The sequence below is a fragment of the Anthonomus grandis genome, chromosome 20 (genome assembly GCF_022605725.1).
Source record: "Anthonomus grandis grandis chromosome 20, icAntGran1.3, whole genome shotgun sequence".
Taxonomy (NCBI): domain Eukaryota; kingdom Metazoa; phylum Arthropoda; class Insecta; order Coleoptera; family Curculionidae; genus Anthonomus; species Anthonomus grandis.
The window spans coordinates 7890255-7913494 of NC_065565.1; the positions used below are offsets into that span (position 1 = coordinate 7890255).

At 32.9% G+C, this 23240-nt stretch overlaps 1 protein-coding gene across 1 annotated transcript; it reads left to right on the forward strand.

The window, feature by feature from the left end:
- Window positions 1-18: 18 nt before the first annotated feature.
- LOC126747774 (protein phosphatase 1D) lies at window positions 19-22164 on the forward strand. Its single transcript, XM_050456575.1, has 11 exons — window positions 19-262; window positions 688-895; window positions 4546-4665; window positions 4741-4863; window positions 4980-5195; window positions 8877-9030; window positions 9094-9231; window positions 9291-10165; window positions 16512-16627; window positions 16810-16933; window positions 17039-22164. Exons 1-11 carry the CDS (start codon window positions 167-169, stop codon window positions 17164-17166), a joined length of 2298 nt encoding a protein of 765 aa, XP_050312532.1. The 5' UTR covers window positions 19-166; the 3' UTR covers window positions 17167-22164.
- The last annotated feature ends 1076 nt before the right edge of the window (window positions 22165-23240 follow it).

The following is a 23240-nucleotide window of genomic DNA, read 5'->3' on the forward strand; positions in this document are numbered from 1 at the left end:
CACTGTCACTGTCAATTATATAAACACAACAACAGAGAGAGAGAAAAAAAAAATGGCACACAAACCATCATCATTCGCGAGTTAACAAACATAAATAAACACGTTTTATGCCTTTAAATTGTTAATTGAATAAGTTTTAATCGATTTTAGGGTTAAATGTGATAAAATGCCCGCGTCCATAGGGGTGAACCTTCGGGTAACCGGCAATTGTCGTCAGGGCGGTCGTAAATATATGGAGGACAGTTTTTCTGTCGCTTACCAGGTGGGTTTTTCCTTAATTATTAAATCTGTACTCGGTTTTGCCTCTGTTTTATCTGTTTTAATTAGTAATTACCGCTTGAAGCTTCAATTTGGGGCCATTCAAGTACCCCATTTAAATCCTTCCCAAACTGACTCCTTGAACCCTAATTCCCACTTTTCTACGTCAAAATCTGGGCTGCAAAGGAGCATTTTCACTCTAACCCTTATTTTACCTCATAATTTGAACCTCAGTTGCATACAATCCACCCGATATTCATGGGTACCACCACCCTCGACTTAAATCTCCCTTGACAGCTTGCCCATGTTGGATAGTATCAAAGGCCTCAATAAGATCATAAAACATCCCTAAAAATTGTCCAAAACCTTCCTGTGCCCCCCCCCCAACTCGAGAAAGTGTTCCTTGAGCCTCTGTTTGCCTTTTTGTAGCAAACCGAAGACGAAAAGGACCTCGAATACGCCTTTTTCGGTATCTACGATGGACACGGGGGTGTGGAGGCGGCCTCTTTTGCCAAAGAACACCTCATGGAAACCATCATAAAGCACAAAAACTTTTGGAGCGACAATGACGAGGAGGTGTTGAGGGCCATAAGGGACGGATACATTGCGACCCATTACGCCATGTGGAGGGAACAATGTAAGGGCGTGTTTACGATTTTAGTTTAGCGATAAGTGTGTCAATGAAAATTGAACTTTTTCGTGGTGTTTTATTGTATCCTTAAGACAGTTTGGGCGTTGTTTGATGAAATTAATAGATTAGGGCGAGTTAGTGTAGGAAATATGGATTAAAACGTGTTTGGCAATGTTTCTAGACTTGGCACAGGCTTTTGATACTGCTTCAACTGCCTGGAATAAATGAGAAATTAGTTTTAGGCAGTCGAAATAAAAAAATATCTTGAGTGCTTGTCAGATGCTGATATCTCGGGTTCTAGTAGTCCAAATTTGGAAATTCTTGATTTATTGAGTAGTCTGAAGTTTTTTTTAGTCTTTTTTGAAAAAATCACTAAAATCCGTTCACCAGAAGTCAAGATAATGGAATTCTTAGTCCAGGAGAGCCTGTAAGGAGGAAAATAATTTGTCACTTATTGGCAAGTGAATATCTCGGGTTCTAGTAGTCCAAATTTGGAAATTATTGATTTATGGACTAGTCTGAAGTCTTTTTAGTCTTTTTTGAAAAAATCACTAAAATCCGTTGACTAGAAGTCAAGATATTGGAAATCTTAGTCCAGGAGTGCCTGTAAGGAGGAAAATAATTTGTCTCTTATTGGCAAGTGAATATCTCGGGTTCTAGTAGTCCAAATTTGGAAATTATTGATTTATTGAATAGTCCGAAGTCTTTTTAGTCTTTTTTGAAAAAATCACTAAAATTCGTTGACTAGAAGTCAAGATAATGGAATTCTTAGTCCAGGAGTGCCTGTAAGGAGGAAAATAATTTGTCTCTTATTGGCAAGTGAATATCTCGGGTTCTAGTAGTCCAAATTTGGAAATTATTGATTTATTGAGTAGTCTGAAGTTTTTTTTAGTCTTTTTTGAAAAAATCACTAAAATCCGTTCACCAGAAGTCAAGATAATGGAAGTCTTAGTCCAGGAGAGCCTGTAAGGAGGAAAATAATTTGTCACTTATTGGCAAGTGAATATCTCGGGTTCTAGTAGTCCAAATTTGGAAATTATTGATTTATGGACTAGTCTGAAGTCTTTTTAGTCTTTTTTGAAAAAATCACTAAAATCCGTTGACTAGAAGTCAAGATATTGGAAATCTTAGTCCAGGAGTGCCTGTAAGGAGGAAAATAATTTGTCTCTTATTGGCAAGTGAATATCTCGGGTTCTAGTAGTCCAAATTTGGAAATTATTGATTTATTGAATAGTCCGAAGTCTTTTTAGTCTTTTTTGAAAAAATCACTAAAATTCGTTGACTAGAAGTCAAGATAATGGAATTCTTAGTCCAGGAGTGCCTGTAAGGAGGAAAATAATTTGTCTCTTATTGGCAAGTGAATATCTCGGGTTCTAGTAGTCCAAATTTGGAAATTATTGATTTATTGAGTAGTCTGAAGTTTTTTTTAGTCTTTTTTGAAAAAATCACTAAAATCCGTTCACCAGAAGTCAAGATAATGGAAGTCTTAGTCCAGGAGAGCCTGTAAGGAGGAAAATAATTTGTCACTTATTGGCAAGTGAATATCTCGGGTTCTAGTAGTCCAAATTTGGAAATTATTGATTTATGGACTAGTCTGAAGTCTTTTTAGTCTTTTTTGAAAAAATCACTAAAATCCGTTGACTAGAAGTCAAGATATTGGAAATCTTAGTCCAGGAGTGCCTGTAAGGAGGAAAATAATTTGTCTCTTATTGGCAAGTGAATATCTCGGGTTCTAGTAGTCCAAATTTGGAAATTATTGATTTATTGAATAGTCCGAAGTCTTTTTAGTCTTTTTTGAAAAAATCACTAAAATTCGTTGACTAGAAGTCAAGATAATGGAATTCTTAGTCCAGGAGTGCCTGTAAGGGACAAAATAATTTGTCTCTTATTCGCAAGTGAATAACTCGGGTTTTAGTAGTCCAAATTTAGAAATTCTTGATTTATTGAGTAGTCTGAAGTCTTTTTAGTCTTTTTTGAAAAAATCACTAAAATCCATTCACTAGAAGTCAAGATAATGGAATTCTTAGTCCAGGAGTGCCTGTAAAGAGGAAAATAATTTGTCTCTTATTGACAAGTCAATAACTCGGGTTCTAGTAGTCCAAATTTAGAAATTCTTGATTTATTGAGTAGTCTGAAGTCTTTTTAGTCTTTTTTGAAAAAATCACTAAAATCCATTCACTAGAAGTCAAGATAATGGAATTCTTAGTCCAGGAGTGCCTGTAAAGAGGAAAATAATTTGTCTCTTATTGACAAGTCAATAACTCGGGTTCTAGTAGTCCAAATTTAGAAATTCTTGATTTATTGAGTAGTCTGAAGTCTTTTTTAGTATTTTTTGAAAAAATCACTAAAATCCGTTGACTAGAAGTCAAGATAATGGAATTCTTAGTCCAGGAGTGCCTGTAAAGAGGAAAATAATTTGTCTCTTATTGACAAGTCAATAACTCGGGTTCTAGTAGTCCAAATTTAGAAATTCTTGATTTATTGAGTAGTCTGAAGTCTTTTTAGTCTTTTTTGAAAAAATCACTAAAATCCATTCACTAGAAGTCAAGATAATGGAATTCTTAGTCCAGGAGTGCCTGTAAAGGACAAAATAATTTGTCTCTTATTGGCAAGTGAATAACTCGGGTTCTAGTAGTCCAAATTTAGAAATTCTTGATTTGTGGACTAGTCTGAAGTCTTTTTTTATCTTTTTTGAAAAAATCACTAAAATCCATTCACTAGAAGTCAAGATAATGGAATTCTTAGTCCAGGAGTGCCTGTAAAGGACAAAATAATTTGTCTCTTATTGACAAGTCATTAACTCGGGTTCTAGTAGTCCAAATTTAGAAATTCTTGATTTGTGGACTAGTCTGAAGTCTTTTTTTATCTTTTTTGAAAAAATCACTAAAATCCGTTCACTAGAAGTCAAGATATTGGAATTCTTAGTCCAGGAGTGCCTGTAAAGAGGAAAATAATTTGTCTCTTATTGACAAGTCAATAACTCGGGTTCTAGTAGTCCAAATTTAGAAATTCTTGATTTGTGGACTAGTCTGAAGTCTTTTTTAATCTTTTTTGAAAAAATCACTAAAATCCGTTCACTAGAAGTCAAGATATTGGAATTCTTAGTCCAGGAGTGCCTGTAAGGAGGAAAATAATTTGTCTCTTATTGGCAAGTCAATAACTCGGGTTCTAGTAGTCCAAATTTAGAAATTCTTGATTTATTGAGTAGTCTGAAGTCTTTTTTAGTCTTTTTTGAAAAAATCACTAAAATCCATTCACTAGAAGTCAAGATAATGGAATTCTTAGTCCAGGAGTGCCTGTAAGAAAATAAAAATTTGTCTCTTATTGGAAAGTGAATAACTCGAGTTCTAGTAGTCCAAATTTAGAAATTCTTGATTTATTGAGTAGTCTGAAGTCTTTTTTAGTCATTTTTGAAAAAATCACTAAAATCGGTTCACTAGAAGTCAAGATAATGGAATTCTTAGTCCAGGAGAGCCTGTAAGAAACAAAAAATTTCTGCAAGATCAATAGTCATCATATAGTCAATAAATTACGTGAAAAAAAAAGCCAAAAGTGCCCAAACAATGTACGGAACGTCAATCTCCCAATTTGACGGTACCACTCGTTTAAATGCGTGAATATTCGGGAATATTCGTTAAACAAATGAAACGTTGCAGCAAAATGGCCGAAAACCAGCTCGGGTTTGCCCAGTACCGCAGGTACCACCGCCTCGGTGGCCTTCATTAGACGCGGGAAAATTTATATCGGGCACGTGGGAGATTCCGGGATCATCTTAGGTGAGCCTTAAGGAAAAATCGATTTGGGGGTAGGGGGGGGGGAACAATATCCGAAAACAATTGAACGTTTTTTAGGCTACCAGGAACCGGGAACTTCCGAATGGAAGGCGAAACCTTTAACCAAAGACCACAAACCGGAAACCCCGGAGGAAATGAGAAGGATAGAGAGTTCCGGTGGGAAAGTGGTCTCTAAGTCAGGTAACGCTTATTAATGAACAGTCCCCCTAGTGTGTGTTAGTGTTAATATAACAGTAAACAATTGAATTAAATGCTTTATTTAAATACTTTTCTGAGACCCCCTGTACATATTATAGGGGTGCCTCGGGTGGTATGGAACAGACCGAAGATCGGACATCAAGGTCCGGTACGTAGGTCGACTCCGATCGATGAAATTCCATTTTTGGCGGTGGCGCGCAGTCTGGGGGACTTGTGGTCCTACAATTCGCAAAATAATCAATTCGTCGTGTCGCCGGATCCCGATTGTTCGGTGATGGCGATCGACACCAACGTGCATCGATGTCTCATATTCGGTGAGTGGGTTTACACTCGTAAAAAACGACGCACGCGCCCTTGATGACTTGCTTGCAGTTGAAAATGTGAAAAAAGTCGCGGTATTAAACGTGAATTGATGAAAAACAAAAAAAAAAAGTCTGAGGGGGTTAAATCGGGTGGTCTCGGAGGCCGTTCGATCGATCCTGTTCTGTCTAATCAATATATATCCGGAAGTGTTTCGTTTAGATTTTTAGGTTGAAAAGTGAAGTTAATTTTTCACGTTCTAGCCCTTTTCATGGTCCAATTATGCCTGGAATATTCCAGAATTGTCACTTTTCTGATCAAATGTATATTTCCGAAGACGATAGTTGGCATTTTATTACGATAGTCGACGACTCTTGGGGTCTAAAATGGCGTTTTTAGTTCTAAAAGTGAGTAAAAAGTCGATTTTTTCACTCTCTACCCCTTTTCATGGTCCAATTATGCCTGGAATATTCCGGAAATGTCACTTTTCCGATTAAATGAATATTTCCAGAAACGATAATCACCATTTTATCGCGATCGTCAAACGATTCTTAGGTCTAAAATGAGGTTTTTGGGTCTAAAAGTCAGTTTTTCGGTCTAAAAGTGGGTAAAAAGTCGATTTTTTTTACTTTCTACCCCTTTGCATGGTCCAATTATGCCTGGAATTTTCTGGAAATGTCACTTTTCTAATAAACTGAATATTTCCAGAGACAATAGTGACCATTTCATCACGATCGTCACAAGATTCTTGGGTCTAAAATGAGTTTTTGGGTCTAAAGGTCAATTTTTCAACATTTCTACCCCTTTTCATGGTCCAATTATCTCTGGAATATTCCAGAAATGTCACTTTTCTGATGAAATTATTATTTCCAGAAACGATAGTCATCATTTTATTACGATCGTCTGATGATTCTTGGGTCTAAAATGGGATTTTTGGGTCTAAAAATCGGTAAAAAGTCGATGTTTCAACATTCTACCCCTTTTCATAGTCCAATTATGCCTGGAATATTCTGGAAATGTAACTTTTTTGATTAAATGAATATCTCCAGAGACGACAGTCACCATTTCATTACGATCGTCAAACGATTCTTAGGTCTAAAATGAGGTTTTTAGGTCTAAAAGTCAATTTTTCAACATTTCTACCCCTTTTCATGGTCCAATTATGCCTGGAATATTCCAGAAATGTCACTTTTCTGTTTAAATGGATATTTCCAGAGACGATAGTCATCATTTCATCACGATCTTTAAACGATTTTTGGGTCTAAAATGAGGTTTTTGGGTCTAAAAATCAATTTTTCTGCTCTCTACCACTTTTCATGGTCCAATTATACCTGGAATATTCCAGAATTGTCACTTTTTTGATCAAATGGATATTTCCAGAAACGATAATCATCATTTCATCACGATCGTCTGACGATTCTCGGGTCTAAAATGGGGTTTTTGGGTCTAAAACTGGGTAAAAAGTCGATTTTTTCACTTTCTACCCCTTTTCATGGTCCAATTATGCCTGGAATTTTCTGGAAATGTCACTTTTCTAATAAACTGAATATTTCCAGAGACAATAGTAACCATTTTATCACGATCGTCACAAGTTTCTTGGGTCTAAATTGGGGTTTTTAGGTCTAAAAGTCAATTTTTCAACATTCTACCCCTTTTCATGGTCTAATTATGTCTGGAAAATTCCAGAATTTTCACTTTTTTGATCAAAAGGATATTTCCAGAGACGATAGTCACCATTTTATCACGATCGTCTGACGATTCTTAGGTCTAAAATGAGTTTTTTGGGTCTAAAAGTCAATTTTTCAACATTTCTACTCCGTTTCATGGTCCAATTATGCCTGGAATATTCTGGAATTTTCATTTTTCTGATTAAATGAATATTTCCAGAGACGATAGTCACCATTTCATTACGATCGTCAAACGTTTTTTGGGTCTAAAATGGGGTTTTTAGGTCTAAAAGTCAATTTTTTCACATTTCTATCCCATTTCACGGTCCAATTACGCCTGGAATATTCCAGAATTGTCACTTTTCTAATAAACTGAATATTTCCAGAGATAATAGTAACCATTTCATCACGATCGTCACAAGATTCTTGGGTCTAAAATGAGTTTTTGGGTCTAAAGGTCAATTTTTCAACATTTCTACCCCTTTTTATGGTCCAACTGTTCCTAGAATATTCCAGAAATGCCACTTTTCTGATTAAATGGATATTTCCAGAGACGATAGTCACCATTTTATCAAGATTGTCAAACGATTCTTAGGTCTAAAATGAGGTTTTTGGGTCTAAAAGTCAATTTTTTAACATTTCTACCCCTTTTCATGGTCCAATTATGCGTGGAATATTCTAGAATTGTCACTTTTCTGACCAAATTAATATTTCCTGAAGCGATAGTCATTATTTAATCACGATCGTTTAACGATTCTTGGGTCTAAAATGGGATTTTTGGGTCTAAAAGTGGGTAAAAAGTCGATTTTTTCATTTTCTACCCCTTTTCATGGTCTAATTATGCCTGGAAAATTCCAGAATTTTTACTTTTATGATCAAATGGATATTTCCACAGACGATAGTCACCATTTCATCACGATCGTTGAACAATTTTTGGGTCTAAAATGGAGTTTTTTAGGTCTAAAAGTCAATTTTTCAACATTCTACCCCTTTTCATGGTCCAATATGCCTGGAATATTCTGGAAATTTTACTTTTTTGATGAAATTATTATTTCCAGAAATGATAATCACCATTTCATCACGATCGTCAAACGTTTTTTGGGTCTAAAATGGGGTTTTTAGGTCTAAAACTCAAATTTTCCACATTTCTATCCCTTTTCATGGTCCAATTATGCCTGGAATATTCTGGAATTTTCATTTTTCTGATTAAATGAATATTTCCAGAGACGATAGTCACCATTTTATTACGATCGTCAAACGTTTTTTGGGTCTAAAATGGGGTTTTTAGGTCTAAAACTCAAATTTTCCACATTTCTATCCCTTTTCATGGTCCAATTATGCCTGGAATATTCTGGAATTTTCATTTTTCTGATTAAATGAATATTTCCAGAGACGATAGTCACCATTTTATTACGATCGTCAAACGTTTTTTGGGTCTAAAATGAGTTTTTTGGGTCTAAAAGTCAATTTTTCAACATTCTACCCCTTTTCATGGTCTAATTATGCCTGGAAAATTTCAGAATTTTCACTTTTATGATCAAATGAACATTTCCAGAGACGATAGTCACCATTTTATCACGATCGTCAAACGATTCTCGGGTCTAAAATGAGGTTTTTAGGTCTAAAAGTGGCTAAAAAGTCAATTCTACCCCTTTCCATGGTCCAAATATTATGCCAGAGGTCTTTCGATTAATATTTAATCAAGCATTTGTTTATATCGACGTCACCTCGACCTGACTTGACCTTTCACGCGACCTTGACTTGACTTTCACACTCCGACGTCATACTCTTGACCTTCAATCTCGGACGTTGACTTTGACTTTCAACGCGATCCTCAACGTTGCCTTAAGACGCCGCATCGACCTTTCACGTGACCTTGAATTGACTTTCATACTTCGACGTTAACGGACGTGACCTTGACTCGACCTTGGACCTTACTTAATGGGGTTTTTCGTACTTTCGACTGCAAGAAATCACTTAAGGGTTGAAACAAGGTCGAATTTAACCCTCCGTTTAACCCTTATTAAGGTACCGACGGTTTATTTAACATGTTGAGCCCCTCAATGGCCGTCCACATAGTCCAGCAGGCCGAGAGGCATAACGAGTGCGAAGCCTTGAGCGACGATTACAACAAAGTCTGGCTTAACCCCAGTAAACTTTTAGTGGAGAAGGCTTTGGAAAGGTATTGGGACGACGTTTCTTCTTTTTTCTCCATCTTCAGGGTTCTCTTGTTTGTCGTTTATAGGTGGCACGCGACCAAAATGAGGGCGGACAACACGTCGGCGGTCACTTTGATGTTGGACCCCCCGGGTCCCCCCAGGGCCCAAGTCCTGAAGGACCGTAAAAAAAATTTACCGGAAAGCGGCCTTAAAATTGTGACGCGGTGAGTCCGGTTCTGTACAGGTTTCAGTACAATTTTGATGAGTGGGGGTACAATTTCAGGTGTGACGTCAACACCTCTCAATCGAATAAACCGGAAGAAACGTCTGTTGTCCAAGTTGACTCTGTGGTGCCTCAAAAATTACCGGAAGTCAATGCCAAACCGGAAGTGACGTTAAAAGAGAAAAGTGCCATTGAGGAGGAGGCGTTGCCTAAAGATCAATGCACCTCCCATGACTCAATCACCTCCACCAACGTGATAAGCATTGACCCGGTGAGGAAGCAGTGCACCTTAAAGCTGAGAGACAGCGCCTACTTTACCGAAAACATTGATGAGGAAGCAAAAAGGGAGAAACCGGTAGACGACGATAATACCATACAAATCAACGAGATCTCGAGCAGCAACATCGAGGCGGACGAGGAAACAAACGACGACGAAAGCTGCATTAAAAACAAAAAAAACCCGGAAGCGCTTCCGGAAAAGAAACAAGCGCCGACCAAACGGAAATTCGTCGAACCGGAAGCGCAACAGCAACGGAAAAGCGTCCGGTTGAGTCTCACGCAGAAATTTTTGGCGGAACCTAAAGGACCCGCCCCCTGCACCCTCGCGGAGGAAAAACTGAAAAAATTGGCGGAAGAGGCGGAAAAATCGAGAAAATCAAGTGTCCAGGTGCAACCTGACGATGACAAGCATAAAAACAAAAGAGACCGAAAGTTTTTCGCTCAAAAAATCCGCCTGAAAACGAAGAAGGCGGCGGCCCTGAAACAAAAGACGAGCAGCGTCAAGGCCCAGTTGACCAAGAGGAAAAAGTTGAAAAACGCCCTCGGGATGGTGATGCACGTGGGCAAAGGGGAGGGGGTGGCGGCGGACAGACTGTTACGGAGCCAGGAAAACGGGAGGGGGGAGACGGTAAAGGCCCGAGTTGCAGCTTTAGAGGGTGAGTTTTTAAAGAGTGTGAGAAAATGGTGTTTTGGTGTCTTTTTCTTCCTTTGATGTATACACGTTTTTCCTGGCAAAAAATTGCGTAATTAAAAAGTCCTCGGAGGTCGTTGTAGCAATTTGAGTTCTCATTGTTTCATTGGTTGGGCCTGGTTTTTCGTGGGTTTTGTGTGGTCTTTTTGACCGAAAATTGTAACAGTTTTTCTCATTTTCTGGAAAACTATTGGGGTTATTGGAAATTTTCTTTGAGCATTGGATTCCTTGTTAAAAATGGAATAAATTATGTAGAATTACTTTTTGTCGTAAGACTCAAAATAAAGGAGTTATGGAGGATTTTTGAAAAATTGAAAAATTTTTGGGTGAAAAAAAATTTTTGAAAAAATTTTTTTTTTTGTAAATCGATAAATCATCAAAAAACTTTCAAAAAAGTCTTATAAAACTTTTTTGAAAAATGTACCATTAAAAAGTTATACTCAGTTTTCCCTTCCTTAAAAAATCCAAAGGGGTGTCCCTGGAAAAATGTTCATAATTTCGGTTTTTATTTTTTTTCTGGAAAACTATGGGTTGCAGAAAAAAGTTGTTTAAGTAAAAGTTGTTTGGAATGTCAATGCGCATCAGATGCAATAGAAAAATAATTTTAATTTTTAACAGTTTTCTGGAAAATTGGGAAAAACCCTAAAACAGTTTTTCCTCATTTTCTCGAGAACTATTGTGAATATTGAAAATTTTCTTTTAGCATTGGATTCCTTGTTAAAAATGAAACAAATTATGTAGAATCACTTTTTGTCGTTAAACTCAAAATAAAGGAGTTATGGAGGTTTTTTGAAAAATTGAAAATTTTTTGGGTGAAAAATTCGAAAAAAAAAAATTTTGAAAAAAAAAATTTTTTTTGTTGTAAACTGATAAATTGTTAAAAAACCTTTGAAAAATGCCAATAATACTTTTTTGAAAAATGTACCATAAAAAAGTTATACTCAGTTTTCCCTTCCTTAAAAAATCCAAAGGGGTATCCCTGGGAAAATGTCCATAATTTTGGTTTTTAGTTTTTTTCTGGAAAACTATTAGTCGGAGAAAAAATTTGTTTAAATAAAAGTTGTTTGGAATGTCTTGGCGCATAAGATGCAATAGAAAAATAATTTTTATTTTCAACAGTTTTCCGGGAAATTGGGAAAAACTCTGAAACAGTTTTTCCTCATTTTCTCGAGAACTATTGGAAATATTGAAAATTTTCTTTTAGCATTGGATTTCTTATTAAAAATGGAACAAATTATGTAGAATCACTTTTTGTTATAAAACTCAAAATAAAGGAGTTATGGAGGGTTTTTAAAAATTGGAAATTTTTTGGGTAAAAAATTCGAAAAAAAAAATTAAAAAAAAAAAATTTTTTTTTGTTGTATATTGATTAATCATCAAAAAATCTTCAATAAATGCTTATAAAACTTTTTTGAAAAATTTACCATAAAAAAGTTATACTCAGTTTTCCCATCCTTAAAAAATCCAAAGGGTACCCCTGGAAAAATCTTCATAATTTCGGTTTTTATTTTTTTTCTGGAAAACTGTTGGTTGGAGAAAAAAAGTATCTTTACAAAAGTTGTTTGGAATGTCAATGCGCATTAGATGCAATAGAAAAATAATTTTTATTTTCAACAGTTTTCCGGAAAATTGGGAAAAACTCTGAAACAGTTTTTCCTCATTTTCTCGAAAACTGTTGGAAATATTGAAAATTTTCTTTTAGCATTGGATTCTTTGTTAAAAATGGAACAAATTATGTAGAATCACTTTTTGTTGTAAAACTCAAAATGAAGGAGTTATGGAGGATTTTTAAAAAATTGAAAAATTTTGGGTGAAAAATTTGAAAAAAAAAATTTTTTGAAAAAAAAATTTTTTTTTGTTGTAAACTGATAAATTGTTCAAAAACCTTTGAAAAATGCCAATAAAACTTTTTTAAAAAATGTACCATAAAAAAGTTATACTCAGTTTTTCCTTCCTTAAAAAATCCAAAGGGGTATCCCTGGGAAAATGTCCATAATTTTGGTTTTTATTTTTTTTCTGGAAAACTATTAGTCGGAGAAAAAATTTGTTTAAATAAAAGTTGTTTGGAATGTCTTGGCGCATAAGATGCAATAGAAAAATAATTTTTATTTTCAACAGTTTTCCGGAAAATTGGGAAAAACTCTGAAACAGTTTTTCCTCATTTTCTCGAAAACTATTGGGAATATTGAAAATTTTCTTTTGTCATTGGATTCCTTGTTAAAAATGGAACAAATTATGTAGAATCACTTTTTGTCGTAAAACTCAAAATAAAGGAGTTATAGAGGATTTTTGAAAAATTGGAAATTTTTTGAGTAAAAAATTGGAAAAAAATTTTTTTTTTTTTTTAATTTTTTTTTGCTGTAAATTGATAAATTGTTCAAAAACCTTAAAAAAATGCCAATAAAACTTTTTTGAAAAATGTACCGGAAAAAAGTTATATCCAGTTTTCCCTTCCTTAAAAAATCCAAAGGACCCCTGGAAAAATCTTCATAATTTCGGTTTTTATTTTTTTCCTGGAAAACTACTGACTGGAGAAAAAAGTTGTCTTCACAAAAGTTGTTTGGAATGTCAACGGGCGTCAGATGCAATAGAAAAATAATTTTTATTTTCAACAGTTTTCCGGAAAATTGGGAAAAACTCTGAAATAGTTTTTCCTCATTTTCTCGAAAACTATTGGGAATATTGAAATTTTTCTTTTAGCATTAGATTCCTTATCAAAAATGGAACAAATCATGTAGAATCACTTTTTGTTATAAAACTCAAAATAAAGGAGTTATGGAGGGTTTTTAAAAAATTGGAAATTTTTTGGGTTAAAAATTCAAAAAAAAAATTTTTGAAAAAAAAAATATTTTTTTGTTGTAAATTGATAGATTGTTCAAAAACCTTGAAAAAATGTTAATAAAACTTTTTTGAAAAATTTACCATAAAAAAGTTATACTCAGTTTTCCCATCCTTAAAAAATCCAAAGGGTACCCCTGGAAAAATCTTCATAATTTCGGTTTTTATTTTTTTTCTGAAAAACTATTCGTTGGAGAAAAAAATTGTTAAAACAAAAGTTGTTTGGAATGTCAATGCGCATCAAATGCAATAAAAAAATAATTTTTATTTTCAACAGTTTTCCGGAAAATTGCGAAAAACTCTGAAACAGTTTTTCTTCATTTTCTCCTAAACTATTGGGAATATTGAAAATTTTTTTTTAGCATTAGATTCTTTGTTAAAAATGGAACAAATCATGTAGAATCACTTTTTGTCGTGAAACTCAAAATAAAAGAGTTATAGAGGATTTTTGAAAAATTGGAAATTTTTTGAGTAAAAAATTGGAAATTTTTTTTTTTTTTTTTAATTTTTTTTGCTGTAAATTGATAAATTGTTCAAAAACCTTCAAAAAATGCCAATAAAACTTTTTTGAGAAATGTACCAGAAAAAAGTTAAAGCTAGTTTTCCCTTATGTAAAAATCCAAAGGGGTACCCCTGGAAAAATCTTGATAGTTTCGGTTTTTATTTTTTTTCTGGAAAACTATGGGTTGCAGAAAAAAATTGTTAGAACAAAAGTTGTTTGGAATGTCAATGCGCATCAGATGCAATAGAAAAATAATTTTTATTTTCAACAGTTTTCCGGAAAATTGGGAAAAACTCCGAAACAGTTTTTCCTCATTTTCTCGAAAACTATTGTGAATATTGAAAATTTTCTTTTAGCATTCGATTCCTATTCAAAAATAGAACAAATTATGTAGAATCACTTTTTGTCGTAAAACTCAAAATAAAGGAGTTATGGAGGATTTTTGAAAAATTGGAAATTTTTTGGGTGAAAAATTGGAAAAAAAAAATTTTGAAAAAAAAAAATTTTTTTTGTTGTAAATAGATAAATTGTTAAAAAACTTTTAAAAAATGCCAATAAAATTTTTTTGAAAAATGTACCATTAAAAAGTTATACTCAGTTTTCCCTTAAAAAATCCAAAGGGGTACCCCTGGAAAAATGTCCATAATTTCGGTTTTTATTTTTTTTCTGGAAAACTACTGACTGGAGAAAAAAGTTGTCTTCACAAAAGTTGTTTGGAATGTCAACGCGCATCAGATGCAATAGAAAAATAATTTTTATTTTTAACAGTTTTCCGGAAAATTGGGAAAAACCCTTAAACAGTTTTTCCTCATTTTCTCGTAAACTATTGGGAATATTGAAAATTTTCTTTTAGCATTAGATTCCTTATCGAAAAAGAAACAAATCATGTAGAATCACTTTTTCTCGTAAAACTCAAAATAAAGGAGTTACGGAGGATTTTTGAAAAATTGGAAATTTTTTGGGTGAAAAATCCGAAAAAAAAAATTTTTTTGAAAAAATTTTTTTTTTTTTGCAAATTGATAAATCATCAAAAAACCTTCAAAAAATGTTTGTAAATTTTTTTTGAAAAATGTTCCAGAAAAAAGTTATACCCAGTTTTCCCTTTCTTAAAAAATCCAAAGGGGTACCCCTGGAAAAATGTCCATAATTTCGGTTTTTATTTTTTTTCTGGAAAACTATTGGTTGGAGAAAAAAATTGTTAAAACAAAAGTTGTTTGGAATGTCAACGCGCATCAAATGCAATAAAAAAACATTTTTTATTCCCAACAGTTTTCCGGAAAATCGGGAAAAACCCCCGAAACAGTTTTTCCTCATTTTCTCGAAAACTATTGGGAATATTGAACATTTTCTTTTAGCATTAGATTTCTTATCAAAAATGGAACAAATCATGTAGAATCACTTTTTCTCGTAAAACTCAAAATAAAGGAGTTATGGAGGATTTTTGAAAAATTGAAAATTTTTTGGGTGAAAAATTCGAAAAAAAAATTTTTTGAAAAAAAAAATTTTTTTTGTTGTAAACTGATAAATTGTTCAAAAACCTTTGAAAAATGCCAATAAAACTTTTTTGAAAAATGTACCATAAAAAAGTTATAGCCAGTTTTCCCTTCCTTAAAAAATCCAAAGGGGTACCCCTGGAAGAATCTTCATAATTTCAGTTTTTATTTTTTTTCTGGAAAACTATTGGATGGAGAAAAAAATTGTTCAAACAAAAGTTGTTTGGAATGTCAATGCGCATCAGATGCAATAAAAAAATAATTTTTATTTTCAACAGTTTTCCGGAAAATTGGGAAAAACCCTTAAACAGTTTTTCCTCATTTTCTCGTAAACTATTGGGAATATTGAAAATTTTCTTTTAGCATTAGATTCCTTATCGAAAATGGAACAAATCATGTAGAATCACTTTTTCTCGTAAAACTCAAAATAAAGGAGTTACGGAGGATTTTTGAAAAATTGGAAATTTTTTGGGTGAAAAATCCGAAAAAAAAATTTTTTTGAAAATTTTTTTTTTTTTTGCAAATTGATAAATCATCAAAAAACCTTCAAAAAATGCTTATAATTTTTTTTTGAAAAATGTTCCAGAAAAAAGTTATACCTAGTTTTCCCTTTCTTAAAAAATCCAAAGGGGTACCCCTGGAAAAATGTCCATAAATTCGGTTTTTATTTTTTTTCTGGAAAACTATTGGTTGGAGAAAAAAATTGTTAAAACAAAACATTTTTTATTCCCAACAGTTTTCCGGAAAACCGGGAAAAACCCCGAAACAGTTTTTCCTCATTTTCTCGATTACTATTACAAATATCAAAAAACTTTTTTTAGCATCGGACTCCTTATCAAAAATACAACAAATCATCCAGAATACCATTTTACCATAAAACTCAAAATAACGAAGTTACGGACGTTTTTGGAAAATTTAAACACAATAAATCACCCAAAAAGTCTTCCTCAAAAAATCAAAGGGGGCCAGACATTTTTTTTTTCATTGACACACCAACTTGCGCACCCCAGACCTCACTTTGCCACACCTGTATACCTTTAGTCGACATTTTAGCACACCTATATCTACCAATAATTCAGCTCACCTCTGATTACTTTCGATGTAAATGAAACTTAGGCAAGGTTTACAGCGAGTATTGCTCCATTTTTAGAATATTTCCTCCTTCCTCAATTAATCGCAGTAATTATAATTAGGGTGGTATCAACGTTCATTCCCTCGGGAATCTCTGATTAGGTTCCTCCCGGTCCATAGTAATCAGCAGAATGGAACCATCCGAGTACGTCCTCAAATCTTCTTCCAAGCGTTCCAGGTCCGTTTTTCCTCGATTTCATTGGTGTTCCAGAGGCACTTGAAGCCATTTTGACTACTGAGTCTCTTCTTACAGTCTTCTTGGGTTCTTTGACAGTCAGGAGGCCTAGAGGAGAACCTTTGAACCCTGTCCTTCTTTTCCTCATACAAATCGATTGTTGTTGTTGCAGAAAATGTGAGTAACGTTAAACGTCAGTCGTTGAGAACCGCTTCGGTGCGGTCAAAGGAACCGCCCGCGGACAAGAAGAAAAATTCGAGAAGTAGAACGGCGGAAGGAAAATTGCAGGTGAGCGACGATCATTTTTTGTTTGAGTTACCGAAGGCATCCGATACGATCGATCATGCGTATCAAACAAACGCGGTTCTTAAGCGATGATTTTTCATAGTTGGCGCAGTCCGATCCTACCGACTGCGCCAACTATAACTCATTTAATCGAATCCTCGGTCTAATTGGGCGACGTTTCTCAGGTACTAAACTCGAACCGAGGAGAAACGAAGAAAACTCCTTACGCGGCCAATCTGCGAAGTAGCAGGGGGCCGTCGGATATAAAAAACGAGGCCAAAGAAAACATCAAGGGGGCCACGTTTAAAGGTAAAAAAAAAAAAAAAAATTGAATAACTGTCACCGTCTTGATTAATCTGTCTTTAATTTCCAAACGGTTGTTTTTGTTTTTTTAATGCGTGCCCTCTCCGCTAGGTGTCGTCGGTAAGGTCAGTATATCGCGAAAAACGGCGAAACGAAGGGCCGTTGCCAAGTTACTACTGCTCCACCAAAAAGTCCCTCAGTCGGACAAAAGTAAGTCGGTTAAAAAGAGGTCCAGGTAAAAACGTTTTTTTTTTGTTTTTTTTTTTTGGGTGGATCGATGTGACGTATTGCATACAATTGGGTGCAATACGTTACATTTGTCCCCGTACTATTCTCTCGATATTGTACCTACCTGATGAACATGTTATTATGAATATGCGTTAATGTTTTATTGTTTAGGGTGTAATAATGATTTTAGTGCGGTTGCTTCCTGAACGTGGAAATTTTACATTAAGAAGGCAACCTAATTAAGTAGTTGGGTTTATTATAATTTCTTTTAGGTTAGACAGTATTTTAATCGGTTTTCGTAATTATTTTTAACTTTTTTTATTAGGGTCTTTTCTTGTTTTTTTGCGAAAGAAACATTTGGTTTTTATTTATATACCATACGTTGGCATGTAAAGGGTGTTCCAGGATAAACGGATTTTCTCGAAAAGTATTGGGAATATGGAAAATTTTCTTTTGGCGTTGGGTTCCTTATTAAAGATGGAACAAATTATGTAGAATAATATTTGGTCGTAAATTGAAAAATAAAGAAGTTATGGGGGATTTTTGGGTAAAAATTGAAAAAATTTTTTTTTTGAAAAATTGATTTTTTTTTGGAAATGGATAAAGTGCCCAAAATGCTTTAAAAAAGTCTTATAAAACTTTTTTGGGAAATGTACCTGGAAAAAGTTATGAGCAAAAGAGTCTTCCGGAAAAAATCTAAAGGGGTACCCATGGGAAAATGTTCATAATTTCAGTTTTTATTTTTTTTCTGGAAAACTATTGGTCGGAGAAAAAAAATTGTTAGAACAAAAGTTGTTTGGAATGTCAAGGAGCATCAGATGCGATAGAAAAATAATTTTTATATCCAACAGTTTTCCGGAAAATCGGAAAAAACACCAAAACAGTTTTTCCTCATTTTCTCGAAAACTATTGGGAATATGGAAAATTTTCTTTTAGCATTGGATTCCAAATAAAAAATAGAACAAATTATATAGAATAACATTTTGTCGAAAATTGATAAATAAAGGAGTTATTGAAGATTTTTGGAAAAATGGAAAATTTTTGGGTAAAAATGTGAAAAAAAAAATTTTTGAAAAAGTTTGATTTTTTTTTTTGGAAATCGATAAATCGCTTAAAAAACAACAGAAAAGTCCAATAAAACTTTTTTGAAAAATGTACCTGGAAAAAGTTATACCTGATTTTCCCTTTCTGAAAAAATCCAAAGGGGGTACCCCTGGAAAAATGTTCATAATTTTGGTTTTTATTTTTTTTCTGGAAAACTATAGGTTGGAGGAAAAAATTGTTTAAAAAAAAGTTGTTTAGAATGTCAAGGCGCATCAGATGCCATAGAAAAATAATTTTTAGTATCAACAGATTTCTGGAAAACCGGGAAAAACACCAAAACAGTTTTTCCTCATTTTCTCGAAAACTACTGGGAATATGGAAAAATTTTTTTTAGCATTGGATTCCTATTCAAAAATAGAACAAATCATGTAGAATAACATTTTGTTGTAAATCTCAAATTAAAGAAGTTATGGGAGATTTTTGAAAAATTTGAAAATTTTTTGGTGAAAAATTTGAAAAAAAAATTTTTGGAAAAATTTCAATTTTTTTTTCGAAAATCGATAAATCGCTTAAAAAACAACAAAAAAGTCTTATAAAACTTTTTTGAAAAATGTACCTGAAAAAAGTTATACCCAAAAAAGTGTTTCTCAAAATATCCAAAGGGGTACCCCTGGAAAAATGTTCATAATTTTAGTTTTTATTTTTTTTCTGGAAAACTATTGGTTGGAGAGAAAAATTGTTAAGGCAAAAGTTGTTTGGAATGTCAAGGCGCATCAGATGCGATAGAAAAATAATTTTTATATCCGGCAGTTTTCCGGAAAATTGAGGAAAACTCCAAAACAGTTTTTCCCTATTTTCTTGAAAACTATTGGGTATATTGAAGATTTTTTTTTAGTATTGGATTCCTTTTCAAAAATAGAACAAATAATATAGAATAACATTTAGCCGTAAATCAAAAAATAAAAGAGTTATGGAGAATTTTTGAAAAAATGGAAAATTTTTGGGTGAAAAATTTGAAAAAAAAAATTTTTGGAAAAATTTAATTTTTTTTTTGGATATCGATAAATCGCTCAAAAAACATGGAAAAAGTTTTATAAAACTTTTTTGCAAAATGTACTAGAAAAGAGTTATATCCAAAAAATAAAAAAAAAATCAAAATTTGTAAATTTCTCAAAAACCGTCAATTTCTCAAAAAATTTCATTTTTATATGAAAGTGAGAAAATGATATGGAGATCATAAGGGTTTTCGAATCATGACTCTATCTTTAATAGCAAAGAAGTTATTTACATTTTTGTGAAGTGTTGACATCATAAACATGCTAAAAATTCAAAATTTTCAAATTACTCAAAACTGTCAATTTCTCAAAAAATTTCATTCTTCTATAAAAGTGAGAAAATGAACTGGAGATCTTAAGAAACTTTGAATCATGACTTTATCTTTAATAGCAAAGAAGTTATCCAAAATTTTGTAAGGTGCATCGAAATTTCTCAAAAACTGTGAATTAGTCAGAAAATTTTATTCTTATATGGAATATAGAAAATTTTCTTTTAGCACTGGAATCCCAGTTAAAAATAGAACAAATCGTGTAGAATAACATTTTGTCGTAAATCTCGAATTAAAGAAGTTATGGGGAATTTTTGAAAATTTTTGGGTGAAAAATTTGAAAAAAAAAATTTTTGGAAAAATTTGAATTTTTTTTTTTGGAAATCGATAAATCGATGAAAAAACAACAAAAAAGTCTTATAAAACTTTTTTGAAAAATGTACCTGAAAAAAGTTATACCCAAAAAAGTCTTCCTGGAAAAATCCAAAGGGGTACCCATGGGAAAATGTTCCAAATTTTGGTTTTTATTTTTTTTCTGGAAAACTATTGATCGGAGAAAAAAATTGTTAGAACAAAAGTTGGTTGGAATGTCAAGGCGCATCAGATGCCATAAAAAAATAATTTTTATACCCAGCAGTTTTCCGGAAAATTGAGGAAAACTCCAAAACAGTTTTTCTTAATTTTCTCGAAAACTATTGAGAATATGGAAAATTTTCTTATAGCATTGGATTCGTTTTCAAAAATAGAACAAATTATATAGAATAATATTTTGTCGAAAATTGATAAATAAAGGAGTTATTGAAGATTTTTGGAAAAATGGAAAATTTTTGGGTGAAAAATTTGAAAAAAATTTTTTTGGAAAAATTTGAATTTTTTTTTTGGAAATCGATAGATCGTAATAAAGAATGGTATTTTGTCGTAAATCTCAAAATAAGGAAGTTATGGAGGATTTTTGAAAAATTGGAAAATTTTGGGATAAAAAATTGTAAAAAAAAAATTTTTCGAAAAAATTTTTATTTTTTTTGGAAATAGATAAATTGCCCAAAGGACTTAAAAAAAGTCTTATAAAACTTTTTTGGAAAATGTACCTGGAAAAAGTTATGAGCAAATTTCTCCTTCAAAAGATCCAAAGGGGTACCCCTGGAAAAATGTTCATAATTTCAGTTTTTATTTTTTTTCTGGAAAATTATTGGTCGGAGAAAAAAATTGTTAAAACAAAAGTTGTTTGGAATTTCAATGCGCATCAGATGCCATAGAAAAATAATTTTTATATCCAGCAGTTTTCCGGAAAATTGAGGAAAACTCCAAAACAGTTTTTCCTCATTTTCTCGAAAACTATTGAGAATATGGAAAATTTTCTTTGAGCATTGGATTTCTATTCAAAAATAGAACAAATTATATAGAATAATATTTTGTCGAAAATTGATAAATAAAGGAGTTATTGAAGATTTTTGGAAAAATGGAAAATTTTTGGGTGAAAAATTTGAAAAAAATTTTTTTGGAAAAATTTGAATTTTTTTTTTGGAAATCGATAGATCGCTTAAAAAACAACAAAAAAGTCTTATAAAACTTTTTTAAAAAATGTACCTGGAAAAAGATATACCTGATTTTCCCTTTCTGAAAAAATCCAAAGGGGTACCCCTGGAAAAATGTTCATAATTTCAGTTTTTATTTTTTTTCTGGAAAACTATTGTTTGGAGAAAAAAATTGTTTAAACAAAAGTTGTTTGGAATGTCAATGCGCATCAGAAGCAATAAAAAAGTAGTTTTTATATCCAACAGTTTTCCGGAAAATTGAGGAAAACTCCAAAACAGTTTTTCCTCATTTTCTCAAAAACTATTGAGCATATTGAAATTTTTCTTGTATCATTGGAATCACAATCAAAAATAGAACAAATCATATAGAACAACATTTACCCGTAAATCTCAAAATAAATGAGTTATAGAAGATTTTTTGAAAAAATGGAAAATTTTTGGGTAAAAAAAAAATTTTTAAAAAATTAATTTTTTTTTTGTTGGAAATCGATTAGTTACTCAAAAACCTTCAAAAAAGCCTAATAAAGTTTTTTTGAAAAAAGCACCGAAAAAAAGTTACACCCAATTTTCCCAAAAAAAAATCTCCCTTCGGAAATTTTGGTATTTAATTTTTTTCCAGGAAAACTATTGGTCGGAGAAAAAAATTCTTATAACAAAACTTGTTCGGAATCCCAACGCCCATCCAGCGCAACAAAAAAATAATTTTTATTTCCAAAAGTTTTCCAGAAAATCGAGAAAAACCTCTAAACAGTTTTCCTTAATTTTCTCAAAAACTATTGGAAATATCGCAAATTTTCCTACATCATTAGACTCCCCATCAAAAACAGAACAAATCATAAAGAATAACATTTAGCCGTAAACCTCAAAATAAACGAGCTATCGAAGATTTTTCGAAAAATTCACCACCCACTTGGAACACCTTCGTATGTGTAGCTGCTATAAATTTTTTTTTTTCGACATATCTAATAATGAACAAATTCGGTAGCGTAATTGTGCCTTTGTTACTAAACAAAAATGATGATAAGATGTTTACACATGAATTATTGTATAATAACTATATTTGTAACAGATTTATTTTATCCAGAAATAAAGTTTATAGTTAAAAAGTGTTTTGGTTATGAATCCGACGATTTTGTTAATTATCGTGGAATTTTTATTTAATTACTCTCCTTCTGGATATTCGTGACAAACTGGATCAACTGTGCCTGGATTAATTAGTACATTTTTCCAGGCAGTTGAGAAAGAGAGAGAGATAGCTAACGTCTAATAAGTTAGAGGAAGGACACAGTCAAACTGTCCTTCCTTCTTTATTTCGATTTATGGCTGGTTAGAATGAAATCATTCTTCTTCTTCTTCTTCTTCTTCTTCTTCTTCATTTTTTCCATGTTTGACAAAACGTATTTGACCACGGCACCCTATGATTTCAGGGTCTTCATACAGAAATGCCTGGAATTAATTGGAAAATTTCTTCCAGGCAGTTGAGAGAGAGAGATAAACAATTAAAACGTGTTTCCAAGGTGATTTCAAGGTCGTTTTTCTTGGTGACCTTGGCATTTTTTGAAGGTCACAAGGTGTCAGTCGATCAGGGGAGGCGGTTTGCCTTTGTAAGGGTCAATTCGGAGTTTCAAGGTCATTCGTCGGTCAAATAAGGATGTGATCAAGATCCAAGGATATTTGAAGGTCATACTTGAACCTGTTCTTGAACCTATTGTCCTTGAGAGATCCAGGCAATTGAGCACGAGAGAGAGAGAGAGAGACAGAGAGAGTCTTAAACCACTGAACCCTATAACTCAATCAACTACCTGGAATTAATAAAAAATTTATTCCAGGCAGTTGAGAGAGATATAGAGAGGAAGATAAACAATAAAAACTTGTTTTCAAGGTCGTTTTTCTCGGTGACTTTGGCAAGGTCAAAAGTTACAATTTCCTCAAGGTCGAAAGGTGGCAGTCGATTAGACGATCAGGGGAGGCGGTTTGCCTTTGTGTGGCTATATGGTCAAAGTCCAAGGTCAACTGAAGGTCATACTAATAATAAAAGACCTAAAAATTGATTATGCTTCAACTGCCTGGACGAATCAAACCATTCTTCTCTTTTCCTTATTTTCTTTCATTTCTTTCTACTCTATAGACTTTAGATCAGTTGATTTCTTGAACCTATTGTCCTTAGGATTAGATCGTCATT

Coding starts and splice junctions, on each gene's coding strand:
- LOC126747774 (XM_050456575.1), top strand. CDS start 167: ATGCCCGCGTCCATAGGGGTGAACCTTCGGGTAACCGGCAATTGTCGT. Junction 9,031..9,093: donor GTGGAGAAGGCTTTGGAAAG/GTATTGGGACGA, acceptor TGTCGTTTATAG/GTGGCACGCGACCAAAATGA. Junction 16,934..17,038: donor CAAGGGGGCCACGTTTAAAG/GTAAAAAAAAAA, acceptor CCTCTCCGCTAG/GTGTCGTCGGTAAGGTCAGT.